The sequence below is a fragment of the Protomyctophum parallelum genome (genome assembly GCF_964188405.1).
Source record: "Protomyctophum parallelum genome assembly, chromosome: 10".
NCBI classification, from domain to species: Eukaryota; Metazoa; Chordata; class Actinopteri; order Myctophiformes; family Myctophidae; genus Protomyctophum; species Protomyctophum parallelum.
This window is the reverse complement of record NC_139704.1, coordinates 8755599-8778098: the sequence shown is the minus strand read 5'-3', so window position 1 is coordinate 8778098 and position 22500 is coordinate 8755599. Positions and strand designations below refer to the sequence as shown.

Sequence of the window (22500 nt, the reverse complement as noted above, 5' to 3'; positions counted from 1 at the left end):
TATTAACCCCAAGATTCCTGGCCTGCTGTTTAACTTTAACTGATGTGCACACTCGCACACGCGCACGTGCACGCACGCATGCACGCACACACACACACACACACACACACACACACATGCACACACATGCGCGCGCGCGCACACACACACACACACACACACACACACACACACACACACACACACACACACACACACACACACACACACACACACACACACACAGATAGAGTCCCTCCAAAGACCCCAACCTCTCACAACAATTACTCTGATAATTAGTGCCTCTGAGGCTTTCAATAGTGCTCAGTGGGAGGTGAGTGGGTGTGTGTACCCAGGTGTGTGCGTGCACAAAATGTGTCTGTGCACGTGTTGTGAGGTGTGTCTGTGAATTTGTTGTTGCTGTTGTTGTTGGTGAGAGAGACATATAACAGATCTACAAGCTCAGAATCAGAACGCATCACATCATGCCACATTGTGAGCTTGTAGATCTGCTATTTTCACTACTTTTGTTTGTTTGTTTACTACTCTTGTATGATGAAGTAGGCGAGCATTCATTTACCAAAAACAAAAGTAGAGATATGTTGATACGAGGTTTCTGCCTGAACAGCGACGATATGTACTGTGTTGGCTTGGATGTTTGCCCTTACGTGGGCATGTGGGTGCCCAGCCTGTGATTGTGTGAGTGTGTGTAGACAGCATGTGTGCGTGTCTAGCCACAAATACACATGTTCCGCCTATGACCTATCACGCCTCTATACTCATGTGTGTGCGTCCGTCGTTAAATGTGTGTGCGCACATGCACGACCCGAGCACGCCATGGGGGCTTTATTATCACGCGTCCTGAGACCCCCATGGGGTGGAGGAGAGAGGCTGGCGCTACGAACAAATAATTGATACAGAAAGAAAGAAATAATTAGCAGATTTGGGCCTGCATTCATGTCCCTGTTATTCTTTTTTTATTTATTTTTATAAAGTATATTTATTGGTTTTTTAAAGACAAACAGACATTACACAACAAAAACATAATAACAAACACATAATAACAAACAAAAGGAAAAAAAACAGCTCAGGCACAACACTATTATAAATAAAAAGATTTAATATACAAAGACATGACAAGGACAATGAACCAAAATGACAAGTGACTTTCGAATTTTGATTCTCAATCAGGGAATACATCCATGTCCCTGTTATTCTGTCAGAGAGAGAGAGAGAGAGAGAGAGAGAGAGAGAGAGAGAGAGAGAGAGAGAGAGAGAGTCAGAGAGAGTCAGAGAGAGTCAGAGAGTCAGAGTGAGAGAGAGAGTCGCCAGATTTTGTTATAGAAACAAGCGGACAGGTCTGAAAAGCAAACAAGCCCAAAAGTAGCGACTAGGTCACATGATCACACACACAAACTTATAATATAATTAAATCACTTTAACCTCATATGGATCAGCTATTTGAAAACACCAGATCTACATCTCTTGTAGATCTGTTATTTAAGAAACACTGGTTTAAAAGGGAATACCACAAATTTTCATGTCATTAATATACCTTAGAGTTGTGTGAAAAAAAAGTCCCCCGCTTCTGTTTAGCCTAGAACTGGAGGTCTAGAACTTGGGGGTCATGTGATCAGTGACATCACAAAGGTGTACTCTTTGGCTGAGTACACCCAAATTAACCCCCCCCCCCCCCATACACACACACACACACACACACACACACACACACACACACACACACACACACACACACACACACACACACACACACACACACACACACACACACAGAAAAATAAAACCGCAACCCACACCCGCAGCACCCGCAGCACCTACAGTACCAATATCTACAAGCAATGTAATAAGTCCAGAGTCAAACAGACTTGGCAACACTAGAGAGAGAGAGAGAGAGGGGGAGGGGGGGGTGCTCCCTGGAGGAAAGAAGGATGGAGGGATAGTGGAGAAAAACACTGATGGATGCTCTTAGGGGTTAGATGCTCTTAGGGGAGGCCCCTGGACACACGCAGCACAAAAGGATTTAGCCGCAATTAGCGAGGTGAGCTGCACAGCTCACCTGTGGCACCTGGATGTGTGTGTGTGTGTGTGTGTGTGTGAATGGTGTGGTGTGTGTGAGAGAGAGTGAGTGGAGAAAGAGGGAGAACGAGTGTGGGAGATGCGTGAGAGAGAGTGTGGGGTGTGAGTGTGTGTAGTAGGCCTAAGTAGTACTGATTTAACTTGTACAGTACCTAAACCCAGTCATAAGTGTGTGTGTGTGTGTGCGCGTGTGTGCGTGCGTGCGTGCGTGCGTGCGTGACTAACCATCAGTGACAGTGTTGGCAGGTAGCCGTCCCACTAGTGTCCGGTCAACACACACTCTGTCCAGCTGGGATCCACTTAGGGTAAGGGTCACAAGTACACCGTTGCTCAGCACCAACTGGAGGGGGAATATATGCACACGCACGCACACACGCACACGCGCGCACACACACACACACACACACATACACACACACACACACACACACACACACACACATTGTGTCATTACGCTTGTGGATATATTTAATTTCCAACCCTGCAGCCGGGTCACAGACCTGTGACCTTTCCCTGACCTTAAGCTAATTCTAACTGTAACACTATACACCTCAGCCCTAATCACTATACAGAACCTGCTCTTTTTGGACTTGGACTTAATTGCTCTATAGTCTATAGACTTGGTAAACTGGCCCGGAGTCCATGGGCGTCACACCCATATGGTGAGTACGACGCGACACCCCCACTCTCACAGATCTGTGATGTCATCCCCACCACTTTGACTGGCTGTTTTTGTTGTTTTTTTTACACTTGGCAGTTAGAAAAGCCCCGCTGTGATTGGCCAACTCGGTGTCCCCTATATGAAAGTCTATTGGCAGTTGATTGTGTTCAATTTAGGTAAAAAAGATGGTAAAAAAAAAAGATTGCGCGCACATGCACGCGAATCCCCTCTCCACGCTCATCACCCCCACCTGTACTTGGATTACGTTTTTCTGTCTACACCAGATCTCTTTTGCGATTGTGTTGTGAGCTCGTAGATCTGCTCTTTTTTGGCTGATGTTCCCACAGGAATATGGATGCTGAGGTTCAAGTGGTTAACATTCAAATACTGTACATATTGTACATACAGTGAGATTTTGTCTGGCCATCCCTTTAGTAAGAAGAGACACCTTGGGCCGGGTGTCCAACCCTCGTCAGGTCAGACTAGGGTCAGAGCAGAGGGTTGGCAGGGGCCTGTACATTCCCTGACTGACTGGCCTTAAAAGCAATGTTTATGGATAGAGTATGTATGGTTTTATATGTGCTGACAGGGGTGTGTGTGTGCGACATGCGAGCGTGCATGCGTGTGCATGCGTACGTACCTGGCAACAGTACTTGCTCTTCCATCTGGTGTGAACACATGCATTGGTCTGCAACAGTTCCTGAACGAGATGGATAGATACATAGAGAAACAGACAGAGACTGAGTTAGAGAGCAGGAAAGAAGGGATGTTAAGTGTGTGTGTGTGTGTGTGTGTGTGTGTGTGTGTGTGTGTGTGTGTGTGTGTGTGTGTGTGCGTGGCGTGGCGTGTGTGAGAGAGCAAGAGTGAGAGCAAGAGAGAGGGAACTCATTCCTACTGCATTCCAAACACAGCTGGGGCAATCAGAGTGGAGGGCAGAAGGAGAGGAGAGGAGAGGGTATGTTTCTAGTGAAGGGCGGCAAACAGCCATCGTCAGGCCCTCTGAAAACAAAGCTAGCTCTGTGCTGCTACAAGGAGGGAGTTGGGGTGGGGAGGTGGGCTGAGGAGACATGGAAGGAGGAAGGATGGAGGGAGGGAAGCAGAGAAACAACCAACCTGTGGCCCCCTGATCCCCTCAAATATCCCCCTCGATGACAGAGCACGGCCAAAAGAGAGGTGATGAGAGAGGGGAGCAGAAAGAGAATGAGAGAGAGAAAGAAAGAGAAGAGGGCGAGAGATGAGATGAGAGAGAGAGGCACGGGCAGACCAGGGAGAAAGGGAAGAGAGAGAGAATGCCCCTATTTGTTAATCAATCGTCCGTTTCGGGGGGAAGAAAACTCCAGAAAAAGAGAATCCCCCGAGGGGAGAGGGAGGAGGAGGGAGGGAGGGATGGAGAAGGTGAAGAAGGAAGAGATGGTGGTGGTACTACTGGGGTTACCTTACCTCCAGTTCCTTCAGCGAATCGCGGAGCTTCTCCGGACGTCGGTTCCTGGGGGTCCACGCATACCCTCGAGCTACGGAGAGAGGAACGTGAAACATATACAGGAGGTAATGGCGTAGATTGTGTGAATGTAACCGTGTTTCAGAGCAGTGTGAGATCCATGCCACCATGTTGGATATATTTTTAGGAAGACAAAAGATAAGACGAAGACAAAATACTGCAGTTCAGTGCAGTATATCCTTTTGTTAACGAGCCTCCAAAATGGCTGCAGTTGTACAATTAAGTCACTCTGGATGATATATATCTGCTCAATACCTAAATTGTAAATTGACTACGTAATATTTCAGGATGCATATAGCCTTATACAGTCACCAGTTCCAGCCAGGTAGTAACAGCTGACCTGCATCCATTTTGGAACCCTCCCCATATATTTTTTGGCAACACCTTAGCTCTGTTGTCTGTTAATTAACTGTGATTCCCAGACTTCACTTTGAAACAAAGCCATGGTCGTAACACTGCAAAACGAATGCCGCAGAGTGTTTAAAATGCAGTAACCTACATTGCCGGTACATTTCCGGTGCCTGGGTCAATTTGTTGTTAGTGTCGGTGTTATGATTCATGGCCTCAGCTGCTTGACTCAGTGACATAACATTTATCTGCATAAGCATATTGATAACCATGATGGCTTACAACCATAGGTCGTAAAAAGAGTAGAAAAGAATTGTGGCATTTTATCATGCCCTGAAGAAGGCATTTTGTTTGCCAAAAAGTTGGTAACCCAATAAAAAAGTATTCTTTTGCATTGTGACTACGAGCTGTGCGGCCGTGGTCAGCACCTCCCCACTATTGGTGTGCGCTCCTACCTTTTTGTTTGCTTTGGCATTTTATCATGAACATTAGTGAGGAGTTATAATTATAGAAATAATTATGAAGATTGAAAAGTGGTACTTTAATTAAAAAAAATCTCACACGTGTGTGACGTCACGTGAGGGGCGCTCTTATATATACATCATCACATTCCGGGCCAACCACAATTAGCGTCCTACTTTCACCTTCTTCTTATTCTTTCTAGATAAACGTATTTTTAATTCGCTACTTATCCCACAGTTTTGATGGTACGCACTTGGGCCATATCTCAAATCGACCGGCCTCATCGGGAATGGTGTGCTTGCTCATTGCTAAGAGAAATGTTGTATAGTTTAATTGATATTAATTTATTTGTGAATTAAATTTCCCCATTGACATGAATGGGAAATTGCGAAAAATCAAATTCAAGTATTCTTTCCTCGGAGACTGTAAGCACTATAGTTATAAAACTTGGAGGGTAGGTTCAAAATAATTACTAAAATTAATTAACTTATAACGTTATCAGTTGGCCTCATGGTGGCGCTATAACAACCCACTTTACGTTTTGGCTTACAACCATAGGTCGTAAAATCTAAATTATTTTTTCCCTGGATTCGTTGGGTCATGACGCATCTCCCCATATAGGCCACGCCCATTTCAGTCAGGATAGATTTTCTGCCATTTTGAATTTTCTTCAAAACACACTTTTATTTTGTAAACCTATTTTGTCCGAATCTCACATTAATCGGTACACGTGATCTCTGGACTTATCCGATTGGAGGCCATTTTCATCCATAGGGGGAGCCGCAAATGTGAAAAATGTAACCGTTTGTTGCAAAAACATGATTTTTGTGGGATAAGTCACCTCCGAATTACTTCCATATAATCACAGGGGTGACTTGACATTGTAATTGCCTAGCAAAATTAGTGGGAGGGGCCTATGTAAGCATTTGCGGCAACCACACTTTGCGACTTTTCTAGTAAAAAATGTTTTGGTATTCAGACAGCCAATGGTATAGAACGCTCCCCTGGTCGCAATGACTAACCAATCAGGAAGTAGACAGGCAAATCGACCAATGACAAAGCTTCTAGGAAATTCTTTTAATGCAGATTTCCGCCCTTAGATGTGTCACAGAGACTACATTCTTTGGGGGAGCGTTCTACCCATTGCTGAATACCAAAAAGAAAAGGTCATTACATTTTTGACATATTATTGCTTATAGCAGCTTTAAGTGCATGCATTCACACTGTATCAATCTCTGCACAGACAAAAAGGGAAGCACGTCCTGTGTTAAAAAATCTCTTTCCAGCTGCCTGAGAGGAAAAAGTATTTATACTGCAGGCCACTTTTGCTGTGCCGCTGCAATCTCTCAAGCACAACCTCACGGTCAGCATAGCATACAGTATCTGACACGCGCCACTCCAAGTCCCCCCCCACCACCACCCATACACATTAATTTCCCAGTCCTCCCTTTCTCCCTCATCTCTCTCATTCGCTCCCTGGTGGAGAAATTGGGGAGAGAGAGAGAGAGAGAGGGAGAGAGAGAGAGAGAGAGAGACAGAGATGTGAAGAAAACAGAAAACATAGTTAATTGAATTTCTCGATCTGCCTCTCTCCATGCACGTACGTGAACTTCCTTTTTCGAGACGGGGCAATCGCTTTTCTATCCGTTTATTCTGACCACCCCTCCTTCACCCATCCCACCCAACCCCCCCCCCCCCCCTCCCCCCCCCATACTCTTCATCTGTTTTTGAAATTAACCATTAAGGAAACAGGCTCTCCATTAAGAAAAGAGTGGAAGGACGAGGCAAACAGATGCATGCAAATGAGCGTATGGAGGGAGGCAGTAGTGAGAAAGAGAGAGGGAGGGGTGGAGAGAGAGAGAGGGAGGGAGGAGGGCAGGGGGACGCGTGTTTGTCTCCTGATAAGGGTGTTTGTATTCCCCTCCTGGGAGAGAGAGAGAGAGAGAGGGAGAGTGTTGGGGGCGAAGAGGGGAGGGAGAGAGGGAGAAAGAGAGAGAGAGAGGGAGAGGAGGAAGGGAGTAAAATAAAAAGACAACAAGGGCAAGAGACGAGAGAGACCGGGACAAAGCGAGAAAGAGGAAAAAGGGAGAGAGAGAGAGAGGGAGTATGGTGGTTGACTTACTGGGACAGTTATTTCTAGGATATGTCCATACGCTGGTATGATGATTAGACTCAAACGTACACTCGCACACATGCACATGCCTGCACGTGTGAATAAGATGAATATTATTTTTTGTCACTCAGTGTCTCTGCTGTGTCAGTGAACTTACCTTCAGTGAAATGCATTTTCTCTTTGTAAAAGTGCTGCTCCAGTGGATTGGCTGAAAAACATGCAAGTATCCGCCCATTAGAAGTGAAAGGGGTTGTTCTTCAAATACCCTGACGATCACATTCCTCAGACTCTGTCATGTTGCCCTCATGTCTTGTTGCCAGTTTTTCTTTTTAGAAATCATCATAGGTGAAACCAAAGGTATACATTTCCACCTTTAACCACATGAACCCTAGCATACCTATTCTGGGCAATAATATTTGGTATTGAGGAGGGGGGGGGGGGGATGAGCAGACCAAGTATTGAGTCCCCAGTCAACTATAAGTAACTTCAAACAGTAATAAAGTAAAACAAAATTTAGCAAACTCAAACTGGCATAAAAGTTTGCATGCCACAGTACAGAGCAACATAGCAGACCAAACTTGGATCTCAACCAACACCACAGCTCATACAGGCCACATTTGAACTCCATCTGCCCCATAACCTGGACTCCTAACCCAGTTGCCTCGAGCATAGGAAAGTGGCCTGCTTGGTACGTAGCAAGGCCCACTGGCAGCAAGGCCCACTTTCAGGATTAGCAGAATTAATCAGATAAGGGCAGTGAGGGGCCAGACAGGCCTAAACATGGGCACCTGCTCAGGGGCAGGCTGGCAGGGTGGGGAGAGGAGGGGAGGGCTGGATGGGCCTGGCTTAAGGGAACCCCCCAAGTCATTCAAATGAGGCTGGGACTCCCTCTTGTGGGGTGATCTGGAACTGGTCAGCTGACCTTTCATGTCAGTGGAGATGTAGGCTACTTACTGTACATAGATATGATAAATTAAAATGACAACTTAAAATCATGAATTGAACTAAAACAGTGGTTCTCAACCTTTCCTGCATCAGGACCCACTTGAAAATCTCAAAAGCATTCACGGCCCACCCATATAACCACATAACACGGCAGCCTTTCACATGTTACAGTAAGTGGTCAGATGAGTGGACCCGGTCGCATGCATTTTCAGAGAAAGTTAAGATCAACCAATCGATTATGTTCCGGCTTGGATCAATGAAACTAGGAAAGTGTTCCTTGTTGTGAGTACTTTTCCTTCATTTGGATAATTATTTGAATTTGAATGTGCTACCTTTTGGGGATATTTTTTATATATTTTTTGGCTTTTTCTGCCTTTATTGATAGGTTGAAAGTGGACTGACAGGAAATGGGGAGAGAGATGGGGGGGGGAAGACAAGGCCATCGGAATCGGGAGTCGAACCAGTGGCACGTCAGACTGGCTCAGCAGCCTAGTGCCCGGACGGTTGAGCTAACCATCCAGGCCTTAATTCCTACTTTTTGATGTATATAACAGTTTGGGTCTAGCACTCTTTCACATATAGTACACTTTAAGTTCTTGTTTAGCAGTATCGCAATGAAAAGGTTCCAAGAAAAACATATCCTGACAGTTTTGCATATTACCGTGACATATTTTAATATTCATTTTACATTATCATTAAGTGTTAGTACACTTAGTGTTTTGCCAATTATTTTTATCAATATCCTCACGGGCCACAGGTTGAGAACCACTTAGGCCACGATGAAAAAATCCCATCTAAAATGAAAAGACAAAGACAACGTCCTTCTCTGCAAACGGTCTGCCTCGTTCTCCATTTGCAACGCTGCAGCCAGGAACACTGTGGGGGCTCTTTGATGTCAGAAACTTGGAACATGTCCAAAGTATGAAAGACGCTCCACTCCAATGTGTCTTTCTTGTTAAACTCTGTGAAGTGGATGAAAAGCTTGTGACGCAATGATGAATGCGATGAACGAAAATCAGACAACATATAATCCAATCTGATCTACATCTAATTAAATCCTGAATTTAGCATATCATTTTACGCCCTGTGCAAAATTAAATTAAATGCCATCCTTTTGGACTGCATTCGATAGAGTTCTATTGAGCACATGTTTTACTTCTAGTGCCACAAGTGGAAAACAGCTGATCTACAAGCTCACAATGCATGGCACCGGTGACACGTTGTGAGCCTGAAGATCTGCCATTCTCGGCACTCGACTCCCAATCGAACGACAAAGCATGAATTAAGCATTATCCTACTGTATCTGTTCCCACACTCCCCCCTCCTTCCCTCTGTTCTGTTATCAACCCACGTTGTAGTTTTCACCAAATGAAAGAGTCTGGGGAGCGAGGGAATCGTCTCTCCTCTGAAGACCGCAATGAAAAGAGAAGTTGTGTCGGTTTTTTTTGGTAGCAGGGAAAATGAGCCGAGTTTTAATGATATTTTCTTCTGGAGCAGTGGTGGGAGCACCGTAAATGCAGAGGAAGCCCTGGTGTAGCGATTAGAGCCGTCAGTAGCGACGTCTCCATTCCAATTGTCGGCGGGAATTTAAGTCGACTTCTGAAATATCCACAGACAAAAGCGGCGGATTGGGAGCCGTTTTGCGCCAGATGGTCTGAAGTGGAGGGAAATAAGCTACCTGAACATAGAACAGCAACTGGCAAGCAACAGAACACCCTAGAGACGCGTCTTCAAGAAACAGCTAGCCTAGGAACCATTCATATTTGTGTGTATGTGAGTAATCTCACTGAACTGATCAGCGGCAAGTCCTTGTGCATGCTACCAGTATAAAGGCCAATGAAGTAAGGTCACATTTGTTCCCACATGCACATACTGTATTTATTTCATCCGTTTTTAATGTATTATATAACTTAAATTGCATAATGGATGGAAGTCAAAGGCAGTGGGATCAGGTTGAAAACCTTCCTCAATTATGGAGTCATACTGTACATCATAGATGGATTGCTGACTGTCAGTGACTGACATGATGGACTGGCCACATGAAGTCACAGATCCACACGGAAGCCAAGGCATTATTAGCCCATTGAGACCTTGGCTTAAACCAGATTCTAGAAATGTCTTCTAAATCATCTTGAAAAACGTATCAGTGGTGCTCAAACTTTTTCATGGCAATGAATGATCCGTTTTTTGCTACGGACCAAGCTCGTAGTAATAGACCTTGTAGATCTGCCACTTTTGAACAGAGCAAGTTTAAAATAATGGTTAAAAGTTGTTCAAAGCTAAGCTGACATGGATGCATTCCAGGTCTTCTTCAACAATACTTGAGGGGAGATGTGATCTGGAACACGTGTTGGCCTGAGGTATAAGTCTCTCTGTGATTTGAGACAATGTCAACCATTTAGAGGCCCTATCACTGTGGGCCCAGCAGCCTATAGGTCAATGACAACACCCACCCAAGGCTGCTGGATGAGATAAGCCCGATTCATACTTTGCTGCTGTCACTCCCCGAACATAGCAGATCCACAAGCTCATATCACAGCTTGTAGAGTTTGTAAATCTGCTATCTTCCATGTCCACATTTGGTTCCGTTTGCACACTCTCAGATTTACATAATGTATGTCATTAAATATACGTGTGAATTGGGAATGGGAATAAAAGTTGAGTGTGTTTTGTGACAAGCAAGGATTTAGGCTCCTTTTTGTAGCCCGGGAGCTTGAATATTGATAAGATGATGGTTGTTGCAGGTCCCTGTACTACAATACGTAGCCATAGTTTTACGCGATAGGACAGATATGATCCGTCTTGATACCTGTGTCGGTTGTGCAAAGATGTGTGTCTGTACATGTGCATACTGTACGTGTTTGCGTGGGTGATGAGTGCAGTGCTAGGAATGTGTGCGTGTGTGTGTGTGTGTGCGCGCGTGTGTGTGTGCGTGTGCATGTGGGTGGGTGCCAAAAACACGCGTTATTAATAACCTTTGTGTGAGGTTGCATTTGTGCACGACACATATGTGCCTCTGTGTGTGCATTATGTTTGTGTGTGTGCGTGTGTGTGTGTGTGTGTGTGTGCGTGTGTGTGTGTGTGTGTGTGGGGGGGGGGTGCATAATGTGTACGTGGGTTTGTGTGTGTTTGCCAGCCTCTATGAGTGGCGGCTCCTTGTCATACATAAGGAAATCACATACATTCAAAAACAAGACAAACACAACGAACAGCGTTTATCTTAAAGACAAACAGACATCCAATATAAACACTGTTTACCTGGCTCGCCTTTATCATAGTACTGATAGGTGCCAATATCCCTATCTGTGAAGAGAGGGGAGAGAGAGAGAGCGAGAGAGGGAGAGAGAGAGAGAGAGGGAGAGGGGTGAGAGAGGGGTGAGAAAGAGAGGGTGAGATGAACATCTTTGCTGTCAGGAAAAAAGCAGAAGACACATCAGCAATTTGGCAGGGTAGGATAAACAAACCGTATCTGGCAGTGGTCTGTCCCAACTGCCTGCACCACAACTGAGATAAGAGACCCCGGGACGCAAGGACAGAGGGAGCAAGGGATGGACCGAGGGAAGGATGGAAGGAAGCAGGGAGCGACTGTGGTTGGAATGGATGGAAGGAGGGAGGTAGGAATATATATTATGCAGAGAGGGGTGCAGGGGAGTGGGAGGGTTGTGTGGAGAGAAGGATAGAGTGAAGAACGGAGAGAGGGTCACTCATATAGGGAGGTACAGGTCTACTGTATGAATAAAGACAGGACAGTTGGAGTATGAGGTAATCCATCTCATGAGGGACAGACTCACATACACGCGGGCACGCACACACACTTGCAGTATATACAAATTGCTCTATAGACTCTCTCACGCAAACAGAAGGCCTATAGGCAAATATGCATATACAAATACATAAGCAGACATTTGCAACACGCATGCACGCACACTGATTGATACCCCCTCCATCCATAAATCGTTATATTAATATTAATAGAAATATACAGTATATATACTGAATATTACAGGAACAACCAGGAGTTAAAGCGTTACACATTTGAGATTATTATAGCATAAGGTTTAACCCATTCTGACCTGAGATCAGATTCTAAAAATGTCAGTCGCTCTTCGATTTTTCAAAAATAGCAGACCTACAAGCTCGTATCGCGCCACCGAGTGGCGCGATACGAGCTTGTAGATCTGCTATTTTTAAATAGCTAAAGCATAACATGATGCTGACACCAAAATGGATGCCCGGTCAGAATGGGTTAATTTACGCCTCACACTACTGGACTGGTATAATATTGTGGAATGCCCCACAAAACATCCCCAAAACAGCACACCTTGGCAGGACCTGGCTCCGACCATGTTGTTTTAAAATATTGTTCCATGTGCTCTTTGGATGTCATTTGAGCACCCGCCCAGTGGTCTCTGCACCGGCCTGCACATTGCACGCACGCACACACAAGGTGTATGCACCCGGCATACATATACCGCTACAATAATAATAATAATAAAAATTATAATAATAAAGAAATATATATATACGGTATATATATATATATTATATATACTGTATAAAATACAAATTATATAAATATAATGTGGCTATATTACAGCACAAACGCACACGCGCACGCACACACGTATACGTACGCACGCACGCACACGAGATGTGTGAGAGTGCTGAGCCGAGGTATTTCATGGCGTGTTATTATTGCTGCATGCAGTGGGCCCACAGCAGTCTGATTCTAACAGCACATCAATTCTTTATCAGCGCTGTTTCTCTCTGCTGCTGTTATAGCCGCTGCTGTCATCCCTGCTCCTACGGCCAGGTCACGCTAATGCTGCAGCAGAGCTGATGGAGGACAGCGGGGAATACGCGCACGCACGCGACAACGCAGAATACGCACACGCACGCACGCACATACGCACACCATGGCTGTTGGGTGGAAAACTTGTATGTCCAAAACCGTTCCTTTTTTATTATCATTTCAAACAAACATGTTAAACTAATGAAAATAGCTGATCTACAAGCTCACAACTGTTTTCACTATACTCTTGTGTGTGACACTCTGGAATATGAAGACACATTGGTGTCTGCCCGAAAGCAACGATATACACATCATGCAGGCTGTCGGGGGAGGAAAGCTATTGTCCAAAACGGTTACTTGTCTGGAAATGGGACAATTAAAGCTGTTAAAGGTGTTCTGATGGATCTAACGTAGTTATTAATTAGTCACAAGCTCTTGTTAATACTTTTCATTGGTTAAATATTTATAAAACCCTGCATACTTAGTTTCCACATGTACAAGCTCCCTTGTATATGAACTTGTAGATCAGCTATTTTCAGTACTTTTTCAACATTAAGTTGAAATACAGAGATACAAAGTTTCTGCCCGGCATACACAGTACCACATAGTGTAAACATATTGGCATATACGTGAAATGGACAGAAATGCCAAAAGCATGCTGGCCGAAAATAGGTTTTCATGGCTTCGAAGTTCAGTAGGAGTAGAGACTCACAAGCAGTCTCTAAACATTTTGCTCAACTATAGAGGACAAACTCCCATTCTTCCGTTGTTGAAACTTTGTAGAACCAATTAGAGAGTAAAAAAAAAAATCCCTGCATTGCATAACTGCATAAATCAAAAGTCTTTAGGGAGGAGGCCCTTTCATATTGGAGTTGTGACAGGATTGGTTTCCAACGCAGTGTGTGTAGGGTTTTAGCGGCTGTTCTCACAGCTGTTCTAGCAACTATGTTGCATTTAGAAGTCCCCAGATGTATCAGTATAGGCAGAGCGAGACTAGCACAGAGGTAACCTAAGGGTTAGAACAGCAGGCTTGTGACCAGAAGGTCAAAGAACGCTTCTATTCTAAGGTCAGGCCGGACAAATCTGAGGAGGAGAAGCAGGTTCCTCAGTAGGTGCTGCTGGGATGCCCTTAGAAGCGGCCGGGGATGGAGTATGGTGTTGTAGGTCCAACCAAGAACAATGCACTCAAAACATACAGTATAATGGTGGGTTCCTATACTGAATGACAGAGGTTTGGTGCCCGTTGCACCAGTCAAGTCAAATGGGAGGGAAGTGTGGAAAAATACCAGCTAAACTTATTTTGGAAATGTCTGTTTCAGATGACGATACCAGCTTTGTTTTTGTAGTGATTAGTGATGAGGCATGGATGGCGGATGGATATGTAGGTTTCCCTCATTCAAATAATTTATTGTAAACATACAACTGTAAACATACAACATACCCAATTTCCAGCAAACTAGAATGACCTATTTTCTTTTCTTCTTTTGAAAACCTATCCTTATATTAACTTTACTGTGCGGGTATCTCAGTCAGTAGAGCCTTTGGGCAATGCACTAATGCAGGTTTCTGGGTTTGATCCCTGACACTGTCTATGAGTAGCATGGCTTGGGTAACTAAGTTGTGCGCTAAGTAGTGTACTGTGAGCTGGTGGCTGGTGTTGCGCTCCACCTCAACAATTCATCAACCCAGGGGTCTAGCACATTTTAACTACTAACTGCTGTACCTACCTATATCTGTAAATGTTTGTATATACATTATTGGTTGTGTAGCAAGTTAGCAACACACTGTACCACAAACTTTCCCAAATTCCCTGATATTGTGGCGAGTGCTGTGCAGTGCTTATCTGTAGGGCCAGCTCACAAAACACATTGGAATTTAACTAGAGATTTCATTCTGAGTAGAGAACTCAGTAGAGCTTCTTAGTGGCTAGCAGTATTTGTTCGTACCTGTATAACATACAGGTAGATAACATACTTTTTTTTCAACCATGAAATCTATAAACTATATGGCATCAAAAGTCTTACAGATACGTATACAGTATATATAGGCATGGTAGTGTGATCTATAAAAAAGTGGAGGTGGAGGTATATATAGCGGAAGGTGGGAGGTGATAGGGCACGTCACACCTCACCAACCAGGCCTCCGTGCACAGATGTATCCATCCACCGTTTGGCAAGATAGCAAAACACACAGCAAGAAAGAAACAACAAATAAATAAGGAGATGTCACCAGTCACCAGTACATATAGCATATACACCATGTCAAGACACACACACACACACACACACACACACACACACACACACACACACACGCACACGCACACGCACACGCACACGCACACGCACACGCACACGCACACACACACGCTCACAAACTCAAGTACAAACACAGACAAACATACACACAACCATGCATCAGCCTCTGCGAGACACTATCTTACGTCTGAAGCGCAGTAGACTGTGAAAGACGAGACAGAATGGAAGGCAGGAAAAACAAGAAAATGGAGAAACAGGACATTTTCTTCTGAGGGGTAAGAGAGATGGAATGATAGGTGTAGGATGGGTGGGGAGGGTGGGGACTGATGGCAAGAGAAAACAACTGTCAGGACAGTCAGACCTAGGCCACACCAACAAGACCAAGGAGAGGTCCAGGGTTCATTGTTGGTCGCCGGTCATCAGTGGATAATGCGCCCCACTGCAAATACTATTCAATGACACTTAAAGGGGTCCCTAATTTATCACTAGTTTCAACATTTTCTCTATACTACCCTTGACCAGTGTTGTGGAAGTTACTTTCTCGGGATCCACATATAAGGTGAATTATGGTGCATTTATATAGCGCCTTTATCCAAAGCACTTTACAACGTGCATTGCGAACCATGCAAGGCACCAACATACTCATCGGGAGCAGTTAGGGGTTAAGTCTTGCTTAAAGATTAAGACACTTCAACACTAACCACAGGGGAACCAGGGATTGAACCTTTGTGATTCCCAAGCGTCCACTCTACTGTACCTCTACTGTACCTCCTGAGCCACTGCCAAGCGTCCACTCTACTGTACCTCTACTGTACCTCCTGAGCCACTGCCAAGCGTCCACTCTACTGTACCTCTACTGTACCTCCTGAGCCACTGCTAGACGGTAGAAGCTGAAACAGTCCATGGTTGGTGTGGCTCTTTGATCAGTGACCCTACGGGATTTACTGACACACTGTCCACATCACTCCAAAATCTGGTTGTTACATTGTACTTGTCGGCAGAACAGCTAACTTGACTTAAAATATGGACAGGTTTATGTAATTGTGGCCGTAGATTGTGTGGGCGTGCTAGACCAGCACTTTGTTGGTCACTAAGACACGCAGAAACTGACAGAAAGGGGATTTCTTTCTCTGTCGATATGGATTATTGTTTCTATAGGCTATGATAACCATCACCAATGAGCTGAAATGCACATCAACAGCGTTATAGTGACCAGCATACACCAGCCATGACAACCTGAAGTGAGACGAGGGAAAGTGAGGACAAGGAGAGAATAGGTGATGACTGAGAGAGCGGGTCAGATAGTAAAAACATATGTAATGCAAGGTAGAGAAGAAGGGGAAGAGAGTGATGATTGTGTGAGGCGAAGTGGGACGGAGAGATGGGTCGTGCTGATAGCGTGCTACCTTTGACCTGGAGTGAGTCTTTGGTGGACCACAAGTGTAGTTCAGCCAAGCAGAACGCCATCCGACCGAGAGATGAAACCTGAGGTTGCAAACAGAGAGAGAGAGAAAGACCGTCATCGTTGGGGCGCTAAATTCCAGTGTAGCTCCTCATAATACTGTTTGAATCTGGCAAGAGAGAAAGAGAGATAATTGACTGATGTAATTGTAATTACTAATTGATTCATTGGAAGGGCACAGTTGGTTCATAGTCAGATGAAATAATGAAAGGTTCAAGTTTGCACAATTCTCTCCACAAAAAATGTTTTGTGTGGAGAGAATAAGATGTTTCAGCAATATGCTATGTCTTCTACTTCGTAGTTGTAATTCCTAACACACTAATAACTTTTCTGTGTACATACAGTAATAAATACTTTGGCAACACGACTCCTCTTCCTGTCAATTCAGTTCACTAGAACTGAATAAATCTCAAATAAAGATTTAGTGTGTATGGCCCTTTTATACAGCGTGCCTGTCAGTGTGTCACACCATGAAAACAATGCAATCTAATTTATACGTAATGGTGTCACTTGCCGAAAAGAACCGATTTACAAGATAAAAAGAACTCAGCGAAGAAACTGTTAGTTTGTAGATCTTTTTTGTAGGTTCTTTTGGTGAAGCATGTGACAAGTGTACATTAAGCAAGAAGAGAGACAGACGGAGAGTGATCATCTAGGATTCAGGAATAATTAGTGAAAAAGTGAAAGAGTGAACTGCCTGAGAAAGGGAGTAGACAAAACACATGCACATAGTGGAGACTTGAGTGCGTAGAGTGACATGAAGAGGCCTTGGGGTCAAACAAACACACTCTTAAGATAACACTATTTTATCACTTCAGCGTGCGTCTGGTTTGGGACTGCATGCATCGTTGTCACTTTTCAACACGTCTTGTACGTGTTGAAAAGTGGACAGTCCGTATTGTTTCTTTATTTTGAGCAGACAGTTTTGAAAGCCGAGGGGAGAAAGCGAAGGGGTGGAGGGTTCTGGATAGATTTAATTTGGTTTTCACTGACTGGAAGACAACTTTACAGTTTTACCGTTACCTGATTTTTAAATGTGGTTTATTTAGAGTAGCTAATCGGGAGGATGTGGGGCCTTCGTCCTACTCCACCCAGCACTCCCTTTGATAGGTGCTGCCCCAGCCTGTAGGAGTATGTGCAATGACCAATATCTCCCTCCCGTCATAATGCACCACGGTGGATTCGAACCCACAACCTCTGTGGTGGTGGGCAGGGAATGTACCACTGCGCCACCCGAGGGCCGCCTTTATCACATTTAAACCTTTCATTGTTCCCGTCATCAAGCACTTTCAATCTGGTGTTTCAAAAAGTTTCAAAAATAGCTGGTCTACATTAAGCTCACAACACGTCATGATGTGACCAGTTGTGAGCTATTTTTTTTCGTAGTACGACAAAGAGCAAAAATCAATTCCACACACACAACACACGCACACACACAGAAAGAGAGCGAGAGAGAGAGGGGGGGTACGTCAGTGAACTCAGGTTGACACTGCCCCAAGGTCACAGGCAGTGATCTTGTCCCAAATACACACATCACAGGTGTGTAGTGACGGGTGCACACTTTGCAGTTGACAGGCGAGACGAAGCGGGCGGCATTCCACACACATCACTGTCTGCTAATGAAGACAGGACAGGTCTGCAGCAGTCACTATATGATGTCCCTGACTCTCCCACAGTCCTTTCCTCTTACCAGAAAGCCTAGTTCCTACCTAGTCGTCTGAAACTGGCCCACGAATTACCAAGCTTTGGAATGAAACACAACAGAGCTTTTGCATTAGTGTGGATTGCGTTACAGTTACAAAGCGGTTAATTTAACTCTGTGACAGTATAATATTAGGCATTCTGACATGATTAAAATGTTATAACGTTGTTCCTCCTGGTGGGCAGTGGTGGCATACTGTAAGTGGAGATTCAAATCTACACAAATCTGCAGAATAGTTTGTTTATAACATTTAAAATTACAGACAATTTTCAATCGCTAGTTGCATTTGTAAGTGTTTTTAGAGAGTGCATAATGTCCAGGCAGTGTGCAGGGCTGCAGGCTGAACATTCTTATCCACTATTTAAGCCTTGTATACTTTCATAATGAACCACGGATACTGTGTAGACTCTACACAGTATAGAGAATGTACACATGTAGAGAATGTCTGAAGAGTGCAAATTGCAAACTGACTCATTTGGGCCACGACCAGAGGTTTTTCTGGCGGCTATGGACAACCGCCTATAGACGCCTATCCCACCGACTCAATGCTGGGCACTGCACTCCCTCGGTTCGTCTGCGATGTTTCACATTTTGAAGTCAGTTGTCGAACAGTTCTCGAGATACGTGAATTACAGATGTATGCAGATTCCCTTCATTATTGTAAGATTCTTGACATCTTCGACTGCAATGACATGCCCAAATTAGGGATGCCAGTTTGAACTTCAAACATAGGAGGAGCATCCCTCACTGCTTGCTGTCCTCCCATCAAGAGAAAATAATTAGCCGAACGTAATTACTGCTCCCGAGTCCGACAAAGTTAGGCCTAATGAAGAAAAAGCTCAATTGTTTTTGTTTTCACTTTTCAGTCATTTGCGCCCCATATGCTACAAATAAAAGGCTACCTCCACCCTTGCATGGTGGACTGCCCCTTATTTATACTTGGTTGTGCAATGTGCATTATGTCGGAAATATGCAACAAAAATAGCCGATCTACAAGCTCACAGATTATGGATCAGCTATTTTCAGTGTGCAACACCAGCAGGCTTTAGTAATCCGTTATGAGTGTGACTCTATTGCCGGGGAGCCATTGATAGTGTGCTAAAAAAAAAAGCACACTATCCTCTTCTCTCTCTCTCTCCCTCTTCCCTCTCTCTCATTAATGCTGAGGAGGGGGGACTCTGTCTTATCTTTCTCCTCTTACTCTTGCTGGTGTGGCAGAAGGGGGTGAAAAAAAATCTAATTTTGCCACTTCCAGCGACCAAAACTACAAGTCATAACAAAAATCCACACAGATAACACTACTGGGCAGTGGGCGCCATGGAAACGGCAGGGTCCAGTGTGCAGCTGGAAGGACCATAACGACTTTACTGACATAAGAGGATTCTTTCATCTTCTCCTAAACCAGCTCTTTTGGAGCTTCGTTTACAGAAAAGTCAGCTCTTTTGGAGAGAGGAAAAAGAAAAGTCAATTTCAGACATATTTTCTTTTGCTATTGGTAGGTTGACTGGGCCAACGGGTCCAGCAGTCTTTGTTCTGTGGAAGTGTCAGCGTTGAAAAGCTGCTATGGCAGAGTAGGAGAGACAATGGGGATTGTTGACAATGAAATAGAATGCAAATTTAGAGGTGGAATATGTTTGTGTTTTCTCTTATTTTTTTGAATTCTTTGAGTTTGTCATTAGGCAACAAACTATATACAGCACTGTACTATACTTTTAATAAAGGTATATTACAGTGCTATATAGTTTGTAATAAAACGTATTATGTAGATTTATTTTCTTAATGATGTGGAGAGAAACTAGAAGTAGAAAAAGTGCAGACACACACAATACTGTATGTTGATTTGTGGTTGTGTGGAATATTGTTTTGTGTTTGAGTTTGGACAAAATCTGTAGGAGTAATAATATAGAAAAATGTGTTTAGCTTTGGCTAAACACATTTGGGCTCATGGTGGCGCTATACCAGGACAACGTGAATACTTTTCTTCCTTGGCATACTGGAACTTTCTCACTGATGAGTCCAGCATTATGTGACAAAAGTACCCCTCCCGAAAAATTTGAAAAATTGCAACCATGTTTTAAACCGATGTTTAAAATAACAATTTAGCCTAGCCGATAGCCGATACTGATTTGTTAATTTGCTTTTTTGTTGTTTATATTTCCTCCACAAATACATCATCAAGAAATAAATCTACAGCTTGGTATAGGCTGCAGATAACCAACACACCAAGATAGCCAACGCAAAATGTATGCTTATCAACAACAGATAAATATCGGCTACTGCCATCGGTTAATGTCGGGTTTATTTGTCGATACCAATATTGACCGATAGCGGTAAATACCGGCCGATACCGTTATGTGGCCGATACATTGGTGCATCCCTAATGGCAAGCACATACTTTGTCATACAAGCAATCTGACCAAACCTAACATGATTAACATATAATTGGTCTCTATCTCATTCATGATGTACATTATGGCGGAAGCTGTGACAAGGACATGCATTGATGCTGGTTTGGTCCTGTTTTCGGTGTGTGTGTTTAGGTAAACTGTAACTGGAGCTCAGTGTATTCAGAGTGGTACACTCACCATCCTACACATCCATGTTTATCTAGCAACTTCATGAGCGTGTGTTCTTCTGTGCACAAAAAAAAAGGTAGACACACATACAAACGCACAAAAAGGTTGACACACATACGTGTCAACCCGCAGGCAGGCACGTGCGCGCACAGTCACAGACAGACACAGACAGACATGTACGCATGCACGCGCACGCGCACACGCGCGCACACACACATACACACAGAGTGTACACGCAACACAAAGTGCACCCTCCCCATTCACAGCAGGTCACATTGGTCCCGACTCCTGGCCAGCTGCCACACTCTGGTTCTAATCTCTAGCCGGGGTTACCATGGGTTACCTGTCCCCCTGCGGTGCACTGAGGGGGCGTGGGGGGGGTGCTGGGGGGCATGGAGGCCAGGTTATTGTATCCTGTCTTTACCCCTCGCTAAAGAGGCTGCTCTCACATCAAAGCAGAGGAGGAGAAAACACATGACTCTTCTTTCAAAGACAGGCCACGGGAACTACGACCTTGTCTGCTCCCTCGCTCTCTTTCTCCGTGTCACTGTCTGCTCTCACGGTGTCTTGACTGTCCCCTCTGGGCGATGTGTGTGTGTGTGTGTGTGTGCGCCTGTGTGTGTGTGTGTGTGTGACGTAGTGTGTGTGTAGTGCGTGAGAGTGAATGACTTGAAACGCACACCTTTGTGTCTGGTTGCCTCCAGTGAGTATGGCTGTATACCCACTAGAGTACACGGCTATTAATATGAATAATTATTAATAATCTATCTTTATATTTAAATTTTAGCATCTATTCATGAAGAAAGGGATTATTGAGTGAAGAGTCAACATTTATAACTTATTTCTTTCCATCCCCCCAAACCTTTTGCCAATAATCACATGCCCAAAATAGGGACACTATAGGATTGAATATATTGAATTGAGTGGACTGTGATACCAGCAGGTAGATCAAGATTTGATCTGGTTATTCACAACAATGCTTACTGGTGCAGTAGGTCATAGGCAAATGAGCCAGAATGTTGGCAGGCCGTATCAGGGCCTTGGTCCACGTTTGGTGGCTCCCCTCAGGCCTTGGCCCAGGATGCACTGGATGGGAACACCAGAGGGAGGCCAGAATTAATGGACCGTATTGTCCCGAATATAAGACGTCTCTGATTATAAGACAACCCCCATTTTTCAAGACTAATTTGTGGAAAAATAACAATGAATGTCAAATAGTATATAGTGCCCGATTATAATACGACCTCGTCTTTTAGGATTTTTTCCATTGAAAGAAAACGTATAGTCTTATATTCAGGCCAATAGGGTAAGTTATTATAAGTGCAATTCTGCTTGTCCTTTTCGCTCTCACACATACTCAGACACATGCATTCTATGTTCTATGAATAGATTAACCCCTCACACTACACACATGATGCTCGCACGCACGCACACCAATGCGTGCGCACATCAACTCACACACACACACACACACACACACACACACACACACACACACACACACACACACACACACACCTGAGGCAACAATATCAGCTAGTGAGGTGAAGTATAGTAAAGTATAGGGTTAAAGAGCTGCCACAGAGTGACTGTCTTTCTGACTCAAT

At 44.2% G+C, this 22500-nt stretch overlaps 1 protein-coding gene across 1 annotated transcript in view; it reads right to left on the bottom strand.

The window, feature by feature from the left end:
- The window catches only part of wdpcp (WD repeat containing planar cell polarity effector), a 112206-nt gene that overhangs the window by 67595 nt on the left and 22111 nt on the right, over positions 1-22500 (bottom strand). Inside the window, exons 2-7 of the mRNA XM_083774397.1 lie at positions 16560-16638; positions 11362-11406; positions 7316-7366; positions 4178-4248; positions 3378-3437; positions 2302-2416 (exon numbers count right to left, since the gene is read on the bottom strand). Coding sequence (XP_083630523.1) covers positions 2302-2416; positions 3378-3437; positions 4178-4248; positions 7316-7366; positions 11362-11406; positions 16560-16620 — 403 coding nt within the window. The 5' untranslated portion in view covers positions 16621-16638. The remainder of the gene's footprint in view (positions 1-2301; positions 2417-3377; positions 3438-4177; positions 4249-7315; positions 7367-11361; positions 11407-16559; positions 16639-22500) is intronic.